Source organism: Arvicanthis niloticus, chromosome 16 (genome assembly GCF_011762505.2).
Source record: "Arvicanthis niloticus isolate mArvNil1 chromosome 16, mArvNil1.pat.X, whole genome shotgun sequence".
NCBI lineage: Eukaryota > Metazoa > Chordata > Mammalia > Rodentia > Muridae > Arvicanthis > Arvicanthis niloticus.
The window spans coordinates 17,822,676-17,848,422 of NC_047673.1; the positions used below are offsets into that span (position 1 = coordinate 17,822,676).

At 40.1% G+C, this 25,747-nt stretch overlaps 1 protein-coding gene and 1 non-coding gene across 4 annotated transcripts in view; one reads left to right on the plus strand and one right to left on the minus strand.

The window, feature by feature from the left end:
- The window catches only part of Ddhd2 (DDHD domain containing 2), a 33,953-nt gene that overhangs the window by 7,196 nt on the left and 1,010 nt on the right, over positions 1-25,747 (minus strand). For 2 of the 3 annotated variants that reach the window (XM_034520362.2, XM_034520360.2), the window contains exons 2-16: positions 25,286-25,511; positions 24,407-24,597; positions 22,565-22,654; positions 21,533-21,653; positions 20,713-20,802; positions 18,800-18,935; positions 11,811-12,019; positions 11,497-11,564; positions 9,619-9,741; positions 8,632-8,727; positions 6,579-6,662; positions 6,328-6,483; positions 5,544-5,646; positions 5,253-5,423; positions 3,559-3,718 (exon numbers count right to left, since the gene is read on the minus strand). In XM_034520362.2, coding sequence (XP_034376253.1) covers positions 3,559-3,718; positions 5,253-5,423; positions 5,544-5,646; positions 6,328-6,483; positions 6,579-6,662; positions 8,632-8,727; positions 9,619-9,741; positions 11,497-11,564; positions 11,811-12,019; positions 18,800-18,935; positions 20,713-20,802; positions 21,533-21,653; positions 22,565-22,654; positions 24,407-24,597; positions 25,286-25,505 — 2,018 coding nt within the window. In that variant the 5' untranslated portion in view covers positions 25,506-25,511. Of the gene's footprint in view, positions 1-3,558; positions 3,719-5,252; positions 5,424-5,543; positions 5,647-6,327; positions 6,484-6,578; positions 6,663-8,631; positions 8,728-9,618; positions 9,742-11,496; positions 11,565-11,810; positions 12,020-14,430; positions 14,533-18,799; positions 18,936-20,712; positions 20,803-21,532; positions 21,654-22,564; positions 22,655-24,406; positions 24,598-25,285; positions 25,512-25,747 lie in introns of those variants that run through there. The other variant, XR_013104312.1, reaches the window with a different exon arrangement.
- LOC117722119 (U6 spliceosomal RNA) lies at positions 17,262-17,363 on the plus strand. Its single transcript, XR_004608508.1, has one exon. It is a non-coding gene; the product is annotated as a U6 spliceosomal RNA (small nuclear RNA).

Sequence of the window (25,747 nt, forward strand, 5' to 3'; positions counted from 1 at the left end):
AAGCCACACAAAGAAACCCTGTTTCAAAACACAGGAAGGAAGGAAGGAAGGAAGGAAGGAAGGAAGGAAGGAAGGAAGGAAGGAAGGAAGGAAGGAAGGAAGGAAGGGAGGGAGGGAGGGAGGGAGGGGGAAGGGAAGGAGGGAGGGAGGGAGGGAGGGAGGGAGGGAGGGAGGGAGGGAAATAAAAGGGAACAGTTGTCAAATATGAAGCCAAGAGCAGTAAACACTTGGGATCCAAGCACTCAGGAGGATGGAGGATCTTGTTAAGAGGACAATCTATTCCAAACAGTGAGACTGTATCTCAAAAAGTAACACATACGCATGCATGTGCAAAGAGATGAATGGGTTACATACATACAGTAGAAATACTGATCATTTACTAAGTTGGAATAAATTATATAAATAACATGGATGGACCTTGAAATAATTCCCTTCAGGGAAGCTGTACCAAAAAACCAAGATATATTCTGATTCTGTGGTTTGGATGAGAATGGCTCTCATAGGTTTGAATACTTAGTCCCCAGCTGGTGGAACTGTTTGAGAAGGATTAGGAGGTGTGGCCTTGTTGGAGAACATGTGTCAAAGGGGTGGGTTTTGAGGTTTTAAAAGCCCACAACATTCCCAGCTAGCTTTGTCCCTCTGCCTCGTGTTGGCTGTTGTCTTAAGATATAAGCTCTCAGTTACTGCTCCGGTGCCATGCTTGCTGGCACATTCTTGCCATGATGTCACAGACTCACCCTCTGCACCTCTGATTCCCACTAAACTGCTTCTTTTATGTTGCTTCGGTGGTTGTGCTTTGTCACAGCAACTGAGAAATAACTAAGATGGAGTCCAAACAGATGTCATACACATGCACACTACAGTAACAATGAGATCAGTGCCTGGAGATGTGGGGTCAAGGACAATGACAATGAAACATAAACTTTTCAGTGATGAGTATTGTCATGTATTAATTATTGTAATGGTTTCATAGATCATGAAACTCAAATTCTTTTTTTTTTTTTTTTTTTTTTTTTTTTTTTGGTTTTTCGAGACAGGGTTTCTCTGTGTAGCCTTGGCTGTCCTGGAACTCACTCTAGACCAGGCTGGCCTCAAACTCAGAAATCCACTTGCCTCTGCCTCCCAGGTGCTGGGATTAAAGGCGTGCGCCCAGCCGAAACTCAAATTTCTGAACTTGAAATATCTGTACTTTATTATACATCTTACAACCAACAAATTGTCAAAGTTTTAAGTTGATCAGACTGTGTTGGAAAGGGGACTGAGGAGACTGGTCAGTCTGTAGAGTGCTTTGCTTGCTGCACTAGCATGAGAATCTGGGTTGGGTATCCAGAAGCCACATGAAAGCCAGGCTAGGAGGCATGTAACTAAAACCTCAGTACCTGGGCAAAGAGGACCTGGGGGAAGTGGGATCAGTCTATCCCCAGAGCTCACTGACCAGCCAGCCTTGCCTATATCAGTGAGCTCCAGGTTCAGAGAGAGACCTTGTCTCAAAAAATAAGTTGTGGACATTATAGAAAGGCACTGACAATGACCTTTGGCCTCTATCTACAAGTATAGATAGTACACATGTGCCTGCATACATATATGCACACAAATGTGTACATATATCAGACACAAAAATGTATTCTTAAAACACCTGCTTACAAAAAGCTATGGGGAAACACTGCAAGATGATGTAATGTACACTGTACAATATAAGAATGTAAAAACAGACAATATGGGCCAGGGACATGAGTCAGTGAGTACAGCATTTCCTGCCAAGGGGCCACAGGCATACACAGACACTAATAAATATGATAAATGCTTTTGTAAAGGACAACCTTTGTTTGGCAGATTTTACCAAATATTACAAATGCATACAGCCTTTATGCCAAGCAATTCCATTTGTAAGTAACATTCATGAGAAGATGAAGCAACAAGGACATGTTGTAAAAACTAAAAGGTCTATCAGCAGAAGACTGACTTACAACTGTGATAAATTAATAAAGTGGACCATTGAGGCTAGAGAGATGGCTCAGTGTTTAAGAGCACTGACTGCTCTTCCAGAGGTCCTGAGTTCGATTCCCAGCAACCACATGGTGGCTCACAATCTTCTATAATAGGATCTGACGCCCTCTTCTGCAGGAAGACAGAGCATTCATATAAACAAACAAACAAACAAACCTAAAAAACAAAGTGGAACATTATGTCTAAAAGAATAAAAAAAACTCAGAAAAACATCAGTAGATAAGGCAGAAGAAATGTCTATCTACATTTTAAAAGAAATCTTTCTTTTTCATTGCTACAAGAAGCATTACAGCTGCACGTGGTGAAAACTCACTTGCTTGGCACAAAATGAGATGAAGTGCTCTCACTCTCTCCCCTCCCTCCCTCCCTCCCTCCCTCTCTCTCTCTCCCTGCCTCCCTCCCACTTCCTTACCTCCCTCCTTCCCTCCAGCTCTCCTCCCCCCCTCTAAATTATTCATTTTCCTTTGAATTTCAAACCACTCAGAAAAATTTTAATCCAGACTAGGAGGCTCCATTCTTTTTTGTGTAGCTTGTTGGTCTTTGAGTCAGGGTCTCATGTAGCCCAGACCTTGAGCCCCTGATCCTCCTGCCTGTATCTCACAAGCTCTGGGACAGACATGTAGCAACATTTCCAGCTTTAAAACAAAAGTTTTAAACTTAGGTTTCCTTCTGCACTAAGCAAACAGACAGGACCATGTGCTGGCTCAGCTGTATGGTACGTGCCACCAAGACTGATGCCCTCAGCTTAACCCTAGCAGTCATGCTGACTCCCACTTACTTACATGCTATAGAACATGCACACACAAATAAATATAACTAAGTGTTTTTAAAGAGGACAGTTTAAAGGGAACATATTTAAAGGCATTATTTTAGCTCCTTATAGTGACTGATTTTGTTGAGCTTTAGTTTGGTTCTATTTACCATATAGAGGTGACAGTGATCACACCAGACAATTATCCCCCTAGAGTTCCACTGAAAAGTTCCTCAGAACATGAAACAAGGTCACAGCAATCCTCCTGCCCCAGCCTCCAGAGTACTGGGATTACAGGTGAGCATCCTTTAAAAATACTTCTCTGTGCCCCATCTTATTTTTCTAGCTTTATTTTCCTTTATTTCTGCTTTATTGGTGATGAAATTGTGTTGTTAAATGATACAAAATTTAGTAACCACCACCATTGATCTACGCTCCATCAGACAATTAATTGTATTTAATAATAATACATGTGGCAGCTACTGTAATGCCTTTAAATGGGTTGCTCTCTTTTCTTCCCTTTCCCTCCCCTCACCCCTGGGCAGGGTAGGGAGCAAGATTTCAGTGGGTAGTTCAGGCTGCCTACATTCTCGAAATCCTCCAGACTCAGAATCACAAATGCTAGAGTTACAAGCATGAAAAATGACACTGGTTTCAAAAGATAAATGTTAATTAATGGTCAGAGCCAGCTGGGATGAAGCTGGGTGCCAGCACTTCTGAGACCCTGCTCAACCCTAGAGAAGCTGCAAGGGAAGACTAGATAAGGAAACAGAACACAAAACAGAACACAAAACACTCACCAGTAGCATAGGTGGCTTTGTAAAGCAAATAAATATTCATTAAAACTCTCAATGGGCTTCTCCTGTAGCACGTAGTCAATGCGCTGGCCTCCATTCAGCATTCCCACATTGATGGGAGCCTCTTCTTTAACTTCCACAGGAGGCTCTTCTGTGTTGGCATCTGGATACACAAGAGCCATTGTAAGAACCTAAGTGCAGGACTGGAGAGAGAACTCTACTGAGGTGGCTAACTGCACCCTGCAAGCATGAGGGACTGAGCACCTATCACCAACACCCAGACACCCATACAGAAAGCTAGACATGGCAGTGGGAGCTGTGATCCCAACACTAGGGAGGCAGAGACAGGAGGACTGGTAGCCAGTTGGTGAGCTCCAGGCTCAGTGAGAGACCCACGTCTAATAAATAAACTTAGTCTAAATGAACTAAGGTAAAGAAAAATAGAGGAAGACACTCTGGCCTACACATGCATGCATACCAACACACATACATATTTGCACACATGTATATGGACACATGAAAATGTACACACGCACACACACAAACTAGGTGAAAGATTCTGCACTCCCCCAGATTCATGTTTACCTTATGATGAGGTACTCTGCTCAGAGCTCTTTTCTGTCTCCTTCCTCTCAATTTCTTTTAAAGTTCCTTGAGTAACACTAATTTTATTCAGTTTCTCCTTTTGATCAACACATCCCATCACCTGTATATCCATGAGTCAGATGTCCTGAATTTTATAAACTAAATGCAAACTGAGATAGACTCTAGGAAGCTGATTACCCTAGGTATCCTAGCCAGTCCTCAGCAATGGAAATAAAAGTGATAACACACACACACTCACCTCATAAAAAGGAAAAAACAAAAAGTATAAGAAATGGCTTAGCAATTAAGAGTACTTTCTGTTCTTGCAAAGGACCCAGGTTTAATTCCCAGCACCTCCATCAAGGTCATAACCCCTGTAACACCAATACCAGGGGATCCAATGACTCTGGCCTCTGAAGGCCTCAGGAATGCATTTGGTACATATCTACACACACTCAAGCATGCACACACATACATAAGAGTAAAAACAAATGTCCTTAAAAAGAAAGGCAATGTGGCTGGAGCACAGCTAAGCAAGTAAGTGCACTTGCTCATCTTCCAGAAGATCCAAGTTTAGTTCCTAGCACCCATGTTGGGCAGCTCACAAATGCATGTACCTTCAGCATCAGAGGATACAGTACCCTCTTCTGACCTCCACTATTCACACAAACACATTAATTTTTTTTTTTTTTTTTTAAAGTAGGAACGTAACAGAGTAGGATTTTGTTTTGCTTTTAGGGATAGGGTCTCTCTATGAAGCCTTGACAAGCCTAAAACTCATTATGTAGATCAAGCTGGCCTCAAACTCATAAAGATCACCTGCCTCTGCCTCCTAAGCAGTAGGATTGTGTCACCATGCCTGACACAGAGTAGGCTTTTACCATCATTCCCAAATCTCAAGTGGGAAATGTTTCAAGGATATTTAACTGCTTCTCTTGACATTTCCTCCTCACAGGTAAGATTTCCTCCTACTGTTTAGCAATTAAAGTGACAGAGAAAGTTAGCATAGCTCAAGGACAACTTTGACTCACAGAATAAACCCACATAATTAAAGGGAAAGAACTCCACAGCATGGCACCCTCCTCAGGTAATTTCTATGTCCTGTCACTGACCACTGGACTTTTCTGAACTTGATTCAGGTTCTGCCTCAGTTTCTTCTGCTGTTTCTGAAGCTTGTAAGGCAGGGTACGGAGCTCTGGTGAAAGACTTCCAGGCCATCCTCAGTGAACCCAGCAAGTTGTTTTTCAGGTCCATACTCATTCTGGTCAAGCCCTCTCTCAGTTCTGAAATGTGAGTGAATAAAGAATGTTGTATGGTGTCAAGTTTAAAGCAAAGAACATATTATGTCCATTTACTTTGTACTCATCAGAACAGCCAGAAGTACCAGTTCTCAATAGACTCACCTAAGTGCATCCGCTTCCTGCCTTTATGGTGTGGGATCAGCATCGGCTCAAACTCTACTCCTGGAACCACCATTGGTTCAATCCTATATGCCACAGGATCAAACTGCATAAAAAGATAACAACTAACTAGTTATCCCTAATAAAGGCAGTGTGAAGAATTACATATTTTAGGTAAAAATAATTACGTTTATTTTGTAAAAAGGTACAGTTGTGGACTGAGAGATGGATCAGACCTGCAAGGGGACCTAAGTCTGATCCCTAGAACCTATTAAAAAACAAACAAACAAACAACAACAAAAACCCTGTAAATGCCAGCACTGGGAAGGCTGAGATAGGCAGATCCCTGAGGCTCACTGGATAGATAGTCTAGCCTATTTGGCAAGATATAGGCCAGGTCAATGGAAGACCCTGACTCAAAAAAAAATCAAAACCAACCAATCAGCACCTGCTAAATGGTGCCCAAAGCTGTCCTTGGGCTCATACACATGAATGCACACAGTTCTCCTATCTAATTACTTCCTAGCTCAGGTTGTCCAACAACCAGCTCTGGAGATCAGGCTGACCCAGAACTCAAGAGATCCATATCCCCCTAACTCCTGAGTGCTTCAATTAAAGGCATAACCAGTGCCAGCTCCTAATTTCTTCTCCCTAATCAATACTACTAGCTGTCTAGATTCTAAAGAATAATATAGAAAAAGAAAATAAATATAATGAAAAATTATATGCTGTTTATAAGAAATCCTAGTATTTAGGTAAAAACATATAGCAACTATTCAATGCTTACAGGATGGTAAATATTGAAGAAACCTTTGCATGTAGGAAATTTATAATTAGGATCAATTCTTCTTAATCCTCGGACAGTAAGAAACATTCCAATGGGAGATCCAAAGGCAAAGAATATTTCTGGTTTGTAGTTGAGCCGGGGGTATTTTACAGACACCTGGAAGACAGAGAAAAGCCAGTCCTCATTAACAGTGAGTCTTATCTGTTCCAACAATGACCAGTAGTAGTTAAAAACAAAAAACAAAAACCAACCTGCCCAATGCCAACGTCCAGATAGTCACCATTTTCCTTGGGGATGTTTACCTCAGAAGCTGACATGGCTGGTCTATTAATACCCTAAAAAGAATAAAAGAAAAAACAGTTTCATGGAAATAGCTGCTAGGGTCAAAGGAAAAGCTTTAAAATGACAACCAATAATTCTATGCTGAGTCCATAACAAAACAAGATAGATGACAGTCGCCTTACGTTATGAGCTGACAGCCCTGTCTATGTGCTTCAAAACAATGGAAGTGGGGCTGGGAAGACGGCCCAGTGGGTAAGACCGGCCGCTCTTCCAGAGGACTTGGGGTTGGTTCCCAGCACATACATGGCGGCTCACAGCCATGTGTAACTGCAGGCCCAGAGAGTCCAATGTCCTCTTCTGATCTCCATGGTCACCAGGCATGCACATGATGAGTACACAGACATACATGCAGTCAAACATACAGAAACAAAGCAATAAAATAAATCTTAAAAAAAAAAAGTGAAGTCTGGGTATGGTGGAGCACACCTTTAACCCCAGCCTGATCTACATGTGAGTTCTAGGCCAGCCACAACTACACAGTAAGACCAAAAAATATATAAATAAAAATAAACTGTGGGAGCATACCAATCTTGGCTGAAATTTCAGGCAGCCATATGATAGGCAATAGCAAAGCATTGTTGCTAAATTCTATAAAGCATATGCATCTGTAATGAAGGCAGAGCTGATGTCTCTCTGGGGGTTGAATATAAGACAAATACTGGATCAAAACTTGGGTCTTACCAGATGTGATGCCACATACCTTCAAGGCCAGCACTCTAGAGGCAGAGGCAGGCAGATCTCTGTGACTTCCATGTTAGCCAGGGCTACATAGTAAATCCCTATCTCAATATAAATGAATGAATGAATAAATGAATGAATGCATGTATGCATGACTTGAGTCTCAAAAAAAGAAAAAGGAGCCTTCTACTATAAAGCTGAGAAGGAGTTAATCACTAAGGCCTGAAACTAGGTGTAGTAGCCATGACCCCAGCACTCAGAGGCTAAAGACAAGGTTCCCTCCCTGCACACACACACACACACACACACGAACAGAAAGGACATATACAGATCTTAATATGCAGTACTTTGCTAAATGGAAAAAGGTGGTCATAAAAAGCTATACATTCGTAATTTCATTTATATGAAAATTTTATGAACGCCTAGAAACAACTGGATTTTTTATTGTAACAGGCTAATCGTATGATATGTGATATGAATCACACGGTGGCAACACTGTTATAGAGATAAATCTGAGTGGCAGGAGCGCTAGGGAGAAAGATGTGAAATAGCACATCTTTAGACAATAGCATGTCTAAAGATGCAGATAAAGAAAATGTTTAATTTCTTAAAAAAGGAGCCAAGTCTAATGATGAGAACTACTCCAACAGGTAGCACTCATCTGTAGTTCAAACACTTTGGCTAAGGAAAGAAGAAGACAGGTATAATGGTACACAGACCTTTGATCCAAGCACTTGGGAAGCAAAGGCTGGAGGATCTCTGTGAGTTCAAGACCAACCTGGTCTACATAGTGAGTTCCAAGGCACTCAGAGCTACATAGTGAGACCCTGTCTCAAAAAAAAAAAAAAAAAAAAAAAAAAAAAAAAAAAATGCCAAGAGTCTGAAGACAGCTTGAGTAACACAGGGAGACCTCACCTCATCAATACACAAAACAAAGGTAAACCAGACCTGGGCTTGGTGCTGCAGGTCAATAGTCCCAGTTACTGGGAAGCTTGAGGCAGGATGATTTCAAATTCAAATTGAAGTCTCCCTGACCTACAGAGTGAGTTCAAAACCAGTCAAGGCAACTTAATGAGACTCCATCTCAAAATAAAAAAAACATCAATAGAGATATTGCCCAGTTCTCAAGTGCTTGCCTAGCCTGTAAGGTCCTAGATTTCATCCCCAGTACAGAAAACAAACAAAAGCATTACTTGGTTAGCAGGGTGTATATCTCCTAAACCATAAGGATACTATCAGTGTCAACGAATTGTCTCACCCCACTAAGCCATTTTAGACACATACCACTGAATTCTTTCTGGCACTGAAATGATTCAGTATCTTCTTTCTGGGTCCTAAGGGAATTCCCATTTCCTGAAGATCTCTGTCTGTACATAAAGCCTAGGAATAAACAACACATCAGGTTTGTTTTTTAATTTCTAAGCAAAATAAAATGTATTAAATGCTCTAGACTCTAAAAGAGTCAGGCTTGTTCTCAGTTCTACACTGATCTGGCTCCCTTAAGGTATATAACACACAAGTCACTTTGGTAAACAAAGTCTTGTCTTAATCATAAAATAACCCAAGAAGAAGTATTAGTAAAAACTGCAGTGTCAATAGATAGTCATAGAATACTGTATGAAAAAGAACAACTAGGAGAGCTGGTATCTAGTGAGTCACTTAAGACTCCTCCTGATGCATGCAAGCTACGAGGACATTGGCCAACACAGAAGGATGACATAATGGGTTAGCACCAAAATCTCAGCATAAGTGCTACTCACTTTACTGGGGAAGGATGTCCTTCCCTTTGCATTCTTAAACCGCTGTGCACTTCTGTTTATCAGTTCTTAACACAACTGTGTAATTACTAGTAACCAGCTCCGTGTTACTAGCACCCTGTTGCACATGCCTGACCACAGTGGGCACTTTAAATACCTGATAAGTAAACCGATGTATCAAATCAGAAGAAAAACCCACAGTCCGGCTCTTTACCTAATGGAAACTAAGAGCCAGGCAGCTCCTGCTCACACCAGGGCCAGCTCCTGGCTTGCATCAGCTGTAAGCTAGCTCAGCCTGCTTTAGATCTCTTTGACATGTGCGCATCACTATGGCCCTTGAGCTCCCCCAGAGCAAAGATCCTTTATTTGATAAAAGCAGATAGGCAACGCTGAACCATCATCAGTGGTGAGATATTTGTAAGTAGAAGGCTTCCGAAGGGCATGTTCTTGGTAAACCCGTGAAGATAAAAGTACATAGAACCACTCAGTGCAACAGTTAAGAGCCTGTTCTTACCAGAGCTTCTCTGTCAACTTTCTCCTTCTCAAAGGCAGTGATGAACTCAGAGAGCTGAAGCGTCTTCAGTTCTTCTGCTAATGTTGATCCGTCTGCTTGATCCTCAGCGGTACGCAATGAACCCTAAAAATTGTATCATAGAGCTTGTTATTTAGAAAATTCATTTATTTTATTAATATTATTTTATAATATAAGGTATATCATGTAAGATATTTATAGTAATGAACCTTAACTCTAACCTGTGCTTTGTTTTTGAACTAAGGTCTAATGTAGCCCAGGCTGGTGTCAAGCTTACTATGTAACTAAGGATGCCCTTTAATTCTGGATCCTGGGCTACACAGAGAAACCCTGTCTCGAAAAAAAAAAAAAAATTCTGGATCCTTCTGCCTTAATCTCCCAAGTGCTGGGATTACAGGTATATATCACCACTTCCAGTTTTAAATAAATTTTAATTTATACAAAATAAAACAGTGATCTCCACTGTTTGCAACCTCAGCTAACTTTTTTTTTTTTTTAATTTTACCTTTTTATTTTTTCTTTTGGAGACAGTTTCATACATTGTCTAGACCTAGCTGGCCTCAAACTGAGAGATCCACCTGCTTTTGCCTCCCAGGGGCTGGGATTAAAGGCCTCTACGCCTGGCAAAAAAATATTTTAAATATTTTAATTAATATCAAAATCTTCTCCATTATCAATAAAAAGCCCTCAATGAGTGCTTATGAAGAAAACATAATTTAAGATAAAATAGTCAGGGCTGGAGAGACAACTCAGTGGTTAGGAACACTGGCTACTCTTCAGAGGACCTGGGTTCACTTCCTAGCAACCACATGACAGCTCACAACTGTCTGTAACTCCAGTGCTAGGGGATCCAAAGTCCTCTTCTGGATTCTGAGGACACCAGTACAAGGATGGTGCAGACATACATGAAGGCAAAACACTGATACATATAACATTTTAAATCAGGGATGGGGAGGCTGGAGAGATGGCTCAGCAGTTAACAGCTTGCTCTCTTGTAGAGGACCTGGATTCAGTAACTAGCACATAGACAGTTGCTTACAACTATCTGTAACTTCAGTTCCATGGGACCTAATGGCCTCTTTTGACCTTCAGGGGCAGCAGGTACATGCACAATGAATATATACACATGCAGGCAAAACAGCTATGCAGGGGCTAGAGAGATGGCCCATTGGTTAAGAGAACTTGGTCTTCCAGAGAACCGGAGTTCATATCCCAGCACCCACATGGTGGGTCACAACCATCAGTTCTGGGGGGGGATCCTGTAGCTTCTGACACACATACAAACACATGGGCAAAACTCATACATAGATTAAAAAAACAAATCAAAGCAAAAAACAGGCACATATATAAAAAATAACCCAAGGTCCTAGAAGAACTCAGAACCCAAAGGTTCACAGGATACTTACAAAAACAAATAAATTAGAAGATGGTGTCTATCAAATACTAAATCAATCCTATCAGTGGTAAAATGTCCACAGACTTTATAAAGAGAGATTTCACCATCCTGTTTGCCCTTGGCTTTCACACATAACATCTACAAATCACCAAGTCAGTCTCCCGTCTTTACACACTATGTGCTCTGTGAGTACAGTTCTAGTCAAGCACCAGCAGTGCATATTTACAGAGAGAAGGAAGACACCTGCTTCAATATTTTATAATATGCCAGGGATTTGTAGACACAAAACACCACCTTGCTTCTATCACGTAATAATGACAAGACATATAATTACCAGGCTGTTAAAATAAATGTACATTTAACATTATGGCATAAGACTAAACAGCTAAACACAAAAGGCTGGAAATCTAAAAACCTTTTTGTATGGAATACTACAAAAGAACCTATCTAAACTTCCAAATTACCTTTTCACTGTCAATATCCCCAATAGAATCTTTCTGATTTGTAAGGATATCAAACAATATAAGCGAACCTATAAGTAAAATAGAAGAAGGGACAATTTCTAAGACATTGGCTGTCTTTTATACAAAAAGTTATTAGCCAATTACAAATGTAAGAAAATCAACATGGAGAATCTTTCCAATTTCCCACCACCCTTCCAACCCCTTCCAAACCCTCCATCACAGATTGCTTGTAGTCTCTGATTCTGTTACTGATTAAAGACACTGTATTTCAAAGTATGATTATCCTCTCTGGCTACAGAGAATTCATTTGTTACCTAAACTATGACCAGCAATGGATACACCCCCTTTGAAATCAGGGTTCCTCTGTAGAAAAAGTGTATATATTCGGTTCATTTCAGAAGCTACTGTGTCCACAATAGTCTGACAGTAGGTGGGGCTGTTGTAGAAGAAGACATCCAGAATCGTATCATTTGTGAAGTGTCTGAGGCGATTGATGCTGGGAAGTGTTATCCGCTGCAGATCTCTGAGGGAGGAAAAAAAAAACAAGATATTTTAAGCAGGAAACCTAAATGTAGTCCATTGCTACTTCTAAGTTATTATTTAGCTTATTTTTAAAGCTTAGAATCAAATATGCAATAACAGAAGACATATTTATCGAGGTAGAGAAAAGACAAAAGTTTGAAAAATATGTTTAGTGAAGCAAAAAAGAGGTGATCAAATAAAGACAACTCAGTTTCTTCAATACAGAAATTATAAAATCAAAACAAAACAAAAAAATAGAAATAGAAAGTTAAGATACAGACAAGATGCCACATCTTGCAAACAGATCTCTGTGACTTCTGGTCCAGCCTAGTCTACAGAATGAGTTCCAAAACAACTAAGGCTACATTAAAAACAAAACAAAACAAAACAAAAAAAAAAACCAAAAAACCTGTGACTCGAACCCAGCCCCCCTCCCCCCCAAAAAAAAAGGAAATAAAGAAAAGGAAAAGCCGTCATTTAACTTCAGAGAGCACAGACTTTATTGACAGGCTATCACTTTGCAGCCCAGGCTAGCCTTGACCTTGTGATTCTTGGTTCAGCCTCTCTAATAATGGGATTCCGGGTGTAGAGCACTATCATCAGCTTAGACTTCAGGTTTAAATATGTGTGCCCCTGTGTTGTACAGCTATATAAAATATCTGTTGGACACTGGAAATTTGAATTTTTCCCCATGAGAACTGCTATTTACTCCTGCAGTTGCCAAATTGTCATCAAGGATTCACCAGCTGGTGCCTAAGGGACACAGAGGCTCAAACACTGACTGGGGATTGCCACGCGTTTGAGAGGTGGAATAGGTCCCTCCTCCTTCTAATGCCACAGAAAAGGGTCATCCCCTGGCTAGTTCCCTTGCCCATCCCCCATGTCCAGTTTTTCTCAGGGGAGATGGGTTGGGGACTTGAGAAGAGGCACAGCCCCAGGATGAAGGAGAGCACTGGGGAAGAGCACATGTACTGGAACCCTGATCCTCAGGGAGCAGACACTGGGAAGGCTGGCTGACCCAGGCTTCTCCTGCCCTAGATTTGGAGATCTGAATGTTAATTTAAACTGTCTGTATAGTCATGGCCATCCTGGAACTTGCTGTGCAGACCAGATGGGCCTCAAACTCACAGATTTGTCTGCCCCTGCCTCCTGAGTGCTCAGATTAAAGACATGCAACAGGATGGCCAGAAGAGGGTGTTGAAGCCCCCAGAAGTGTAATTACAGGCTGTTGTGAGCTACCATTTAGGTGCTAGGACCTGAACTTGGGTCCTCTGCAAGAGCACTGTTAACCAACTGAGCCATCTCTTCAGATACATTTCCCCACAGAGCTGAGGATTGAACACAAGGTCTTCACCTAAATCCCCAAACTTACTAGATACTATTTTTTTAAATTATAATACAATTTACTTATGGTTATTATAGATTTAAAATTGAGTCCCCTTTTCAAAGATCTACTACTGTACCAGTTAGATAAATAAATTATCATTTTTGAGTAAGAAACCAAAAATAAAAAGTAACATTTTAAGAAGAAAAATTATAGCTCAAAATAAATGGTAATTCTTCCTCATTTCAAGAAATTAAATGAGCTGGAGAGGTGGCTCAGTTTAAGAGCACTGAGTGCTCTCCCAGTGGTCCGGAGTTCAATCCCAGCAACCACTTGGTGGCTCACAACCATCTGTAATGAGATCTGATGCCCTCTTCTGGTGTGTCTGAAGACAGCTGCAGTGTACTCACATATAATAAATAAATAATTCCTTAAAGAAATTAAACATCTAATGTGAAACAGAAAGGTTAATTATTGGTAAAAATCATGTTCATCTTTTTATTTATTTATTTATTTAGTTTTTTGATTGTTTTTGTTTGTTTGTTTGTTTTTCGAGACAGGGTTTCTCTGTGTAGCCCTCGCTGTCCTGTCCTGGAACTCACTCTGTAGACCAGGCTGGCCTTGAACTCAGAAATCCACGTGCGCCACCCCTCCCCAGCATTTCTTTGTTTCTTTGTTTGTTTTTGTTTTGTTTATTGCAGTTTTTTTGAAGTAGGGTTTCTCTGTGTACAGAGCTCCACCTGCCTCTGCCTTCTGACTGTTGGGATCAGAGGCAGGCTTGTGCCACCAGGCCAAACTAATTATGCACATCTTAATTTAAAAGATTAAGATTAAAAAAAAAAAAGACAAAAAACCACTCCTTAATTATATACAGATCTAAGATGAATCCAAGCAGATTTTTAGAGCTAAGCATGAAAGTAACTTAGAGATAAATGCATTATTAATGGGAGCTTTAAGCCTTCCTGTATTTGTTAACTTCCTAGTTCTACAAAAATCGTATCATAGTATTTCTACAATACACTATAAGGAAACTCCTACAAAGCGAACTATCAAGTGTGAACACAACATTCTTGGGCAGAGATGTGTACCTTAACTTTCAACTTAGGAGACCGTCCCCTAGCTCCAACAGGAAGGGGAGTGTGGACAGGACGGCAGTAAGAGGTCCTTACTTGGTCTCTGCCGCCTTCTCACTGTGTGTGAAGGGAGAGAGGAGCAGCTCATTATCAATCAACGCCAATGGAAAAAGTCCTCGCTATGCTCCACTGTTTTACCTAAAACTTTTATAAAAGAATATGAAAAACACACTCAGCCAATCCTTGTTCCACGTTCTGCAGCACTGTGATTATATATTGGCCCTAAGAATAGTCTCACGGGAGGCTGGGCACAGTGGGGACAGCCCTTCACCCCAGCACTCAGGAGGCAAAGGAAGGTGGATTTCTGTGAATTCAAAGCAAATCCAGGACAGCAAGAGCTACACGGAGACCTTGTCTCAAAAATAAATAAACAAACAAACAACAGAAAAGAACGCTCTGGGGTTAATTATAGAACTGTAGAAGGGCTAGAGCACGGCTCAGTAGTTAAGAGAGCTGGGTTCAAGTCTCAGAGCCCACATGGTGCACATAGTCATCCACAATTCCAGTTGCAATCGATCTGATAGCCTTACAGGTCTTGGGCACCAGACACACAAGAGGTGCACAGACCGAGAAGCAGGCAAACAGTCATGAACAGAGAATAAAAATAAAACTAAACAAAGTTACAGAATGTAGTTCCCACAGTGGGCTACTGGTTGAGGCAGTCTATTCTTTTTTTTTTTTTTTTTTTTTTGGTTTTCTGAGACAGGGTTTCTCTGTGCAGCCCTGGCTGTCCTGGAACTCACTCTGTAGACCAGGCTGGCCTCGAACTCAGAAATCCGCCTACGTCTGCCTCCCAAGTGCTGGGATTAAAGGCGTGCGCCACCACCGCCCGGCGAGGCAGTCTATTCCTAACAGTCATTTTAACAACAGGATGAAAGCATTTTAGTTAAAAACTAATGTTCTTTGCATGTACTAGTCTTAGTAAATTGTAACTATCTTCTAAAACCCCAATCAACAACTAGTCAACACTGGTTTTTAAAGTTAAAACATTAAGAACATTATAAGGTTTGGCATGCTGACACACACACACCTTTAATCCCAACACTCAGGAGACAGAAGCAGACAAATCTCTGGAAGTTCAATGCCAGCCTATATATCTGTATCTATCTCAAGTTTATGCCAGCCAGGCTACATAGTGAGACTCTGGCTCAAAAAAAAAAAAAAAAATTAAATATTTGTTTCTACCCACAGATTAGTGCCGACTTCAACCTTGGTCACAGGTGCTCTTCTGTAATGTGTAGTTAATTAGATATTGATAACTGGTCAAATGTTAAGAATAAGTGACTGTGGGTGCGCATGGGACATCTATCTATATCCTACATGGGTTATCTATCTATATGAACACCTCCAAAACTCAAGAAATAATGCAGAAGAGGGGACAGGAAAAGATGTAAGAGCCTGAGGAGGGGGAGGACTGCTGTGAAGTGGCACCTTCTGGGCTAATATGGTTGTGTGTACCCACAAGCTCACTGCAGATATGGTTTCCCAGAGAATAAAAACTGTCAATCTGCACAAGGTCAAGCCAAGATCATCAGTCAATATTCCATCAATAACCAATATTCAAGCAGTAACCAGCTTGAAGACACACACACACACACACACACACACACACACACGACATAAAGGTGGCAAGGGGACCAGGTGGGAGATTATTGGCAAGTTGTTGAGAAGTGTTGGGAGTGAGTACAATCGAGAAGCCCTGAACACACATCTGAAACCATCAGGAGTGAACGGGTGCTGGATGTGAACACACTAAGATGCCTGCCTGGCTGCATGTGCCAAGCAGCACATAATAGGGGCCATGACTCTGTGGCGTCTGAGCAGGAGGAACAGGAATTCAAGGGTCTGGAGACAGAATCTGACCTGGAAGTTTCTGTGTGACAACGATGACTGAACCCGTGGTCCTAGCTCTACCGCCCACATGCTAAGATTACACACATTTACTACAAAAAGAGGTCCTTTGAACATTTACTCGGTAAATAAAACTTTTTTTGAGAATTTTGTATATAAATGTAGTATGCCTAGTAGTACATTTTGAATGATATTTACTGAATTATACATATTTTAAAATACCATATATGAGGGTTTTTTTTTTTTTATTTTTTACTGATTCTTTGTAAATTTCACATCAAGTACCCCAACTATCAGAGTTTCTTACACTTGTGATCCCTTTTAATCCAAACATGTTTAAGTGACTCCAGGTATGTAGGTATATAAAATAAATATATATCAAACATTCACTGATAATAAATAATAAAAAAATTAAAGTAATTAATTCTCTGATAACATATAATTTTACCACTTATTAAAGATTAAAACATACTAATGAGATAGAGTGCTTATTTATTTTTATATAAAAAAATGTTGTCCCTTTGAGATGGCTTAAAAGCTAAAAGTGTTTATTAACAAACTCACAATACGAGACCTCTGACCACCATACGTACACCACAATGAATGTGCCTACATGCAAACACACACATCTCTCCCTTTCTCTCAAACAGTAATAATAAGAGGGGTTTTTAAATGAGGAGGCGTCAGTTGGTTTTTGGTTTTTTTTTGTTTTAAGCAAGGTCTCTCTACAGAGCCTTGGCTTTCCTGAAATACACTATGTAGACCAGGCTGACCATGAACTCAAAGAGATCCACCTGCCTCTGCTTCCTGAGTGCTACAATTAAAGGTATGTGCTACCATAACAGGGACCAGAGATTTTAACCAGAGATATCTAAAAACAAAGAACTGACCATAACTTAATAGTACACCTCCAAGAAATTATAAATATATAGTGGTTGCTTCTGCAGCAGATATACTAACATTAGAATAGTGCAGGTAAGATTAGCATGCCCCTGTGCAAAGATGACATGCAAATTCAGGAAAATTTAGGGTTTTTTTTTTTTTTTTTTTTTTTTTTGCTTTTTACCACAAGTTTGATCTGATATATGCCAAGCATGCCTGTGTACACTGGTATGTAGGTGAGAATGGACAGGGAAAACACCCCTATACATAAAATAACTAAAAAAAGTATAGATGCTCTTCATTGATGCTGCATATGGTAGTACAACACAGGGCTGCAATGCCAACACTGGGAAGCTGAGACATGAGGGTCAGCACGGGCTACACAGTAAGGGTGACGCTGTCTCAAAAAGAGGATATGAGCTGGGAGAAGGGGCTAAGCCTGTATCATTCATGCTCAATAAAACTTAGTGCTGGTGAGCTGTGATGTGGCTTTGTAATAGAATGCATGGCATAGCTAACCAGAGTTGACTGATTCTCAATGCTGCAGAAAGAAAGCACAAAGGAGAGAGAGAGAGAGAGAGAGAGAGAGAGAGAGAGAGAGAGAGAGAGAGAAAGCCCACTAATGCTGAAAATCTTGAGGCCCTTGAGGACAGGGCTGTCTTACGGAAGGACTATGAGGAGGTTGGTGTGGATTCTGATGCAGGAGAGGGCAAAGACGAAAAGGAAGAAAGAGAATACTGAATTGAAATATTAGAAAGGTGCTACTCGCGGGGCAGTGGTGGCACACGCCTTTAATCCCAGCACTTGGGAGGCAGAGGCAGGTGGATTTCTGAGTTCAAGGCCAGCCTGGTCTATAGAGTGAGTTCCAGGACAGCCAGGGCTACACAGAGAAACCCTGTCTCGGAAGAAGCTTAATTCTTTTTGTTTTGGTTTGCTTTGTTTTTTGAGACAGTCAGTAGTCCTGACTATCCTAGAACTCACACTCACTAGGTTGGCCTCAAACTCAGAGGTCCATCTGCCTCCACCTGCCTCTATCTCCTGAGTGTGGGGACTAAGGGATGTAGCACCAAGGACACCGGGAAGCTTATTCTCTTAACACTAGAAGTGAAGGTCTGATCAGTTAGTCTGTATGTAGTAGTGTACGCACTCAGGTGAAGTTCCAATACAGAGAGAGGATTCTGGGAGATAGTAAGGCACAGGAACACTCTGGAGGAAGACAGTTCCATGAAACGGAGGACCAGGTAACCAGCCACATGACAGGATGATTAAGTTATGAGCTAGTCAGAGAACAATCAAAGGCTTTTGGCCTAGGCATTTATTCATATATAAGAAGGCCCAGAATCATTATTTTGGGGCATAAAGAGGCCTGCAGTTACAGATGGCTCCGAGTGGTTACAGACCTTCATTTTAAATATGAATGCTTTGTCATTGACCCAAGCTGTCCATTTCTCTGACAGGTTTTGAATAAAATTTCTATCTTTCATTTTTTATTTTAATATATAATCAGCTATTAAAAATGTACTTAAGCATGATGATGATCACAAAGATTATAATTATAGTTAACAATTTAAGGGTCTAAGGGATTACTCACATGTCCACGCCAGTAGAATGCAAAGGACTGTGCCAGTTTACTGGAAGAAACTCTACCCTTCCAATCTGCTGATTTTCTTGGGCTTTCTTAAAATGTGTTTGGAGCAGGTTCAAGGAAACACTTCGAAAATCATTAACTAGAAAAGAAAATTAATGTATGCATCAACAGCGAAACAATTAATACAGACTCTGGATGCAACAACACATGAGCAGCACCTGCTATGCACCCTTAGAATGCACACTGACTGGAGACAAAGTAACTAGCTTAGTAACTAAGTAACTAAGACATGTTAATTAAGAGAAAATTATTTAATATAAAGCTTGGGTTTATCATACAAAACACTGTATAATAGAATGGGTTTGCTTTTTAAATCACATGACTCCATGTCAAGAGTCTTGCAGTTGTGTTCCTATCCTAACTCTAGTTGTTACTGCTTTCCTGTTTGTTTGATTCTTCCATGTGTGTTTGACAGAAGCAGCATCAGTTAGCTGGTCTATCAAAATGGCTCAGTAAGTACTGGTGCTTGACACCAGGCCTGAACACCTGTGGACCCATGTGGTCGAAAGAGAGAAGTGATTTCTCCAAGTTGTCCTCTGACCTCCACAAATGTGCTGTATCACCCATGTGCCCACACACAAATTCAAAAATGTAATTCTTTAAAATTTAAAAATTATTTTTTAAAAGAAACAGTTTAAGAAAGAAAAAGACAGCAGGGTGCCGGCTTGCACCTTCAGTCCAGCACTCAAGAGGCAGAAGAAGCAGGCGGCACTCTGTGAACTCAGCCCAGCTGGTCATCCTCATAATGTGTTTCTGGTCAGCCAGTGTTACATAGTGAGAGCCTGTCTAAAAAGACAGATGGGCAAACAAACATACAGACAGACACTCCTGGAATAGAAACAGGCTAGTAAACTAACTGGGAAGGCAGCTATTCAACAGTCAAAATTTTCTGGTTTTTTAAAGCATCTATTAGCCAATAATTTATATTTATTTTTTAAAAAATTACTTTTAGACAAGTGTAGTGATGCCTTTAATTCTAGCAGTTGGGAGGCAGAGGCAATCAGATCGCTGTAAGTTCAAGGCCAGCTTGGTCTACAGAGAGAGTTCCAGGACAGCCAGAGGGAGAACCCTTTCTCCAAAAAACAAACAAAAAATAGCAAAGTTATTTTTATTTTACTCATATGTGTGCTTTGTCTGCATGTTATGTCTGTACCATATGCACGCATTGCCTGCAGAGGCCAGAAACGGGCACCAGATGCCCTGGAACTGGTCTTAAGGAGTTTGAGCCACCATGTGGGTGGTGAAACCCAGCCTTGATCTTCTGGAAGAGCAGCCCGTGAGTACTTTAACTGCTGAGCACTGTCCCTAGCCCCTAATACTTTAGTTTTGGAAAATACACTGTTGTTCAACATTCTTATCATATCAACCTTAACCTTGCAGATCATAAATCTAGTCTATTCAGAACCATTACCAAGTAGCAAGGAATTCTCAAGTGGGACAAACCTTGAATACCATCAAACTCTGAAGACACTACCTTTCAAAATTAGGTTACTTTTGTGACTTCAGCTGAGGTTTGTCAAGAGGTTTGTTGTGTTATGAATTACAACACTGATAAGTCTCTATTATTATGGTTCTCTCTAAATTTGGTTATAAATAGGCTGGTTAAATCACAGGAGAGTTTCACCAGGATTACAGGCTTATTCACTCACAGTAAATAATACTAGTTAAGAGTATTAAGTCTCTGGAAATTGTTAACCCTCGGGTCTAAGGGAAGCTTCCCTCCCTTTTCACCATCCTTAGCTCTACAAATCTTCTTATGTACTTAAGATAACAGACCAAAGACAATGTTTGATCCTGCTCACAGGAGATAATTTTTCTCAAATGAGCTAGCTATCTTATGTGCTTTACAGACCTACCACATTGAACAATGCTTCGAAACCGGAGATCACAAGCTGGTCCAATCCCATGGACTACAAACACTAAGTGGTCTATTTGTAAAGGTTCCCCTAGAAATAGGATTAAAAAGAAAAATTAGAAACAGATTATAAATATAACAAAATTAAAATAGTTAAAAGGTACAAAATAGTCATATATTTAACTACTTCCTTCATACAACATGAATTTTACTTTCTAGTTTTTTATTTTTGGTGACATTCACATGCATGCACACACTGAGTGCACACACTCACTCCCCAGATGGGTAGAATGGGTTCAATGGGTAGAACGCTTGCCTAGCACACACACAGCCCTACAGCGTTTGCTTGTTTTGAGACAAAGTCTCACTATGTTCCACAGGCTAGTCTGGACTCACTATGTAGACCAGGCTGGTCTCAAACCACAGAGATCCACTGGCCTCTGCGGAACTACTGACTGATGACATGCAGTACCATGTCCAGGGAAGCCTAAGGTTTGATCCCAGTATCACATAAAATGGTCAAAGCATGGCAAACCTCTACTCTTAGCACAAGGGGGATGGCTGCAGGAGTATCAACACTTTAAGGTTATCCTATAAAATAAGTTTAAGACCAGTCCTGACATACAGGAGACACTTGTCAAAAACCAAGAATAAAAACAAGAGTAAAACTTAGATGAAGAGATATTAGTCTTAATTTAGAATGAACCCACATAATTAAAGAACATATTTAATCCTTCAAAGTAATACAAATCCAAAGAAAGCCCCAATTTAAAAAACAAATCAACATCAGAACATAAAGAAAAATAAAAGATTAACATTACCACAGTGAATATCAACAGGGATGCTCTCAATGCCTCTTTTTACCGATCTTGGCCGACCTTGCTCAGTGGATGTTGAACCCCATTCATCAGACCCTGCAACTGGCTGGTAATGCACCATGAGCTTAGACAGAAAAGATCAGAACAATATAGTCTACATTAACTTGTGATTTAATACATTTTGAATGACAGAAACACATCTTTCATATAATAAAACCTCAACTGGAGCTTTGACATGCAAGTCCTGTAGTCGAAAGTAAGAAGCCTGAAAATGCATTAAACTAGCAGATCAGATGGGCTTTTAACTCCTGCACGTGGGGGGCAGAGGCAAGAACTTCGAGTTTGAATCATCGCAGTCTATACAGCTAGTATGATGTACATAGTGAATTCAAAGCCAACCAAGGCCACATAGTGAGACACTCTCTTAAAAATAAATCCTCATTTTCCCTAAGAAAAATTCTTAGGTTTGGGGAGACAGCTGAGTGTGTGAAGGATTCACTGCTAACATAGTGCAGGTCCTGAGTTAAAATGTCCAGAGCCCATGTAATGGTGGACACAGCAGCACATGAATCTTAACCCCAGCACCCTGATGCCAAGATGTCAGCCAGAGCACAGGACTTTGGGAGGTAGACAGGAAAAGCCTTAAAAGCTAGCTAGCCTGGTATACGCATCAGAGAACAATGACAAACTCTGTCTCAGGCTAGAACAGAACTGACATTCAAATCTGTCCTCTGACTTCAACAAGCATGTTGTTGTTTATGCACATCCACACTCACACATACACTGTACACAAATCACAAACACACACACATTATATACATACATACATCATACACACATAAAATTCTTACATACTAGTTGAATGGAGTAAATAATGACTCTAAGCATTAATAACCTTTATAATAGAGGAGCCCAATGTAAACCATGCCAAAGGTTATTCTATGTGGTGTCCACAGAACAAAAGAGCCATTGATTCTCCTTAGTAATACTTGATCTATGGTCGAAATCTCACTGATGCAATTTACTTCACGTTACCTTTGGGTTGTGTAATACAATAACTTCTCTGTTTGGAGATTCTAGTTTTTTTTTCCATTCATCCAGAGTTACTGCAAGCATGTACGTATCCTTAAAAGAAAACATAGTTTATGTTAGACTCTCTAACAACTTTTTTTAAACCCGAACTTCTTAAAGAATTCCAGTAAGAAAATCATTCTCCAAATTAACAAATTCATCTTAAACTTCTTGGTTGTGTAGTGCTGGAGAACGGACCCAGGGCCGCCCACATGTTAGACAAGCACTGTGCCACAGACTATGCTCCTAGCTCATTAACATCTTTTACAATGACCACCAGCCACATGTGGTGGCCTCTCCCTGTTATCCCAGCACTTAGAAAGCTGAAACATGATTACTTTCAATTTCAGGCCAACGTGGGCCACACAGTGAGTTCTAGGCCAGCCAGAAATGCACAGCAAGATCCTGTCTCAAAAAGATGCAGTATGTTTGTCTAACACGCAGAAAGGCCCATATTCTATCCCCAGCAAAGCATGGATCCAGGTGTAGTGATGGATCCCAGCCTTCGAGGAAACAGAGGCTAGAATATCAGAAGTTGAAACCATCTTCAGCTATCTGTTAACTCTGAGGCCAGTCTGGGTTATGTGAGACTCTAGCTCAAGAAGAAAAAATGAAACATACCAAACAAACAATAAATAAATAAATAAATAAATAAAACAGATTAAAAACAAAAATACTACTTTGGATTTTTATCACTATTCAATAACATCAATATCGACAACAATCTTATTTCAAGTTCAAGAAAACCAATACATTTCTCAGAGTAAGAATAATACAAATTGGGGCGACATAGATGGCTTGGTAGCTAAAAGCACTTGCTGCTCCTGTAGAGGACCTGGGTTCAATTCCTAGCACCCACACAACAGCACACAGGTATTTATAGCTCCAGTTCTAGACTTCAATGCCTTCTTCTGGCCTCCTTGGGCACTGCACACACATGGTACACTTACATGCAAGTAAACACTCCCTCATTAAAAAAAAAAAAAAAAAAAAAAGGCTGGGAAGATGGCTTAGCTGTTAAGAGCACTGAACTCAGTGGTTCTGAGTTCAATTCCCAGCAATCACATGGTGGCTCACAACCATCTGTAATGGGATCCGATGCCCTCTTCTGGTATGCATAAAGACTGTGACAGTGTACTCACATACATAAATAAACCTTAAAAATAATAAAAAATAATAAAAATTTAAACTGCTAGGCATCATGGCAAACGCCTTTAGTACCAGCAATCAAGAGGCAGAGGAAGGCAGATCTCTCTTGAGTTTGAGGCCATCCTAGTCTACATAGCAAGCTCTAGGACAGCCAGGACTTAAAAGAGAAAAAAAAAATTAAAAAAAAAACTTATAAAAACTATGTAAACATTGTTTTTGAGGTCATATTTTAGATGTTAACAAGAATTACCATTGGGAAACATTCAATTAATTGATTAATTAATTACTTTGCTTATTTGTTAGAGACAAGGTTTCACTGTGTACTCCTGGCTGTCTTGGATCTCATTCTGTAGACCAGGCCAGCCTCAAACTCAAGAGCTCCACCTGTGTCTGATTCCTGAGTGCTGCGATTAAAGGTGTGCACCACCACCACCCAGCTATATTTAAACTTGAAAGGCACAATGCAATTTCTATAAAACTTGAAATCTGAAATTACAACTTTAATTTGAAACTAGCCTGAAGAGAGAAAATACATAAAGTACAGCATAAAAGCAGGTGATCTTTTCCTGGAAGCTTCACAGGATCTGTTAGAAGACGTTAAGATATCACTAAACGATTGGAGAAAAGAAGAAAGAGAGCCCAGCAGCTGAGGAGTACCTCCAAAACTTGGCTGAAGCTCTCCGAGTAGGGGATGTACTTATTGTCTTTGTCTCCCTTGTAAAACCATGTACAGCGCCTCACTTCTGATGGTAGCTCATCCCAGTACACAGCGTACCGCATCCTCTCGCCTAAATGAACATCATATCTGCCCCCATCCGTGGGAACAACTTTCTCATTACAGTCTTTTCCTATCAAGAATTGTAAAAGAGAAAAGAAGTACACTATGTCACAACAACTCTCCCAGAATACAACTGTAAGTTACAGTCCAAACAATCACATCAAGTATCAAGTTCTACTTGGTTACATCATAGACAGAATTCTGGTTCTATCTTTTTCTTTCTTTTTTTTTTTTTTTTTTTTTGGTCATATCTTTTTCATAAGTGATTTTTTTAGTATGTCAGGCCAATTATATTTTAGTAAAAAAGATAAACACTGCCTGAACATTTTTTTCCTTTTCTAAGTCAATAATGCCTCTTGTATACCCACACACCACACCACACACACACACACACTCACGTACTCATACAGATAGATATATACATTGATTTTTCAAAAATTCTTATTTGAGGAATGGGGAGGCAAATTAATGGCAATTACAATGATATATCATCACTAACACTATTCTTGTTACATGAGGAAAAAAAGTGACATGTTAGTCTGCAATGCGACACCTTACTCTATATACAAACTTTCTGACTAAAAAATCAAACACAAGTTAGAATACAGAAAATATTGGATAATTATGCAGAAATTTAATACAGTTTTAAAAAGATGAAAATAGAGTAATTCTGAAATTTAATTTTAGTAGCTATCACAGTAGGGGCTATTACTTGTTAATTTATTAGAGTCTGTTAAGAATCACCAGTTTCTGCCTACCAGAGCCATGTGCATCTTCCAGCTGTTGGGAGTCCTCAGAGTTGAAAGGGATCCAGAGCTCCTTAGAATCTATTACCTTACAATAAAACCAATGTGGAGAAACGGGTTCGTACAAACTGCTAACATCCATGTCTATCAGCTCAAAGGAACTGCAGGAGTTCGGTGATGGGGATGGATCTGACTGAGACAGCTGCTCCTGGTGCGATTCCCCCGATGACATTTCGCTCTAGAAGACAAAATAAAACCATCAGGACAATTATTTTGCCACTATTAACACTGTAAATATTCACACGCTCAATAATCGTTTTTTTTTTTTTTTTTTTGGAAGCTGTTCTTGAAAACAAACAACAAAATTTAAAAGTTAGATAATTTAAAACAAAAATATAAAATTACTTGGGGAGGGAAACAAAATGTTCAGCTCCACCATTCTGCACTGAGCTTCCAATTCTTAGGAAACTAAAA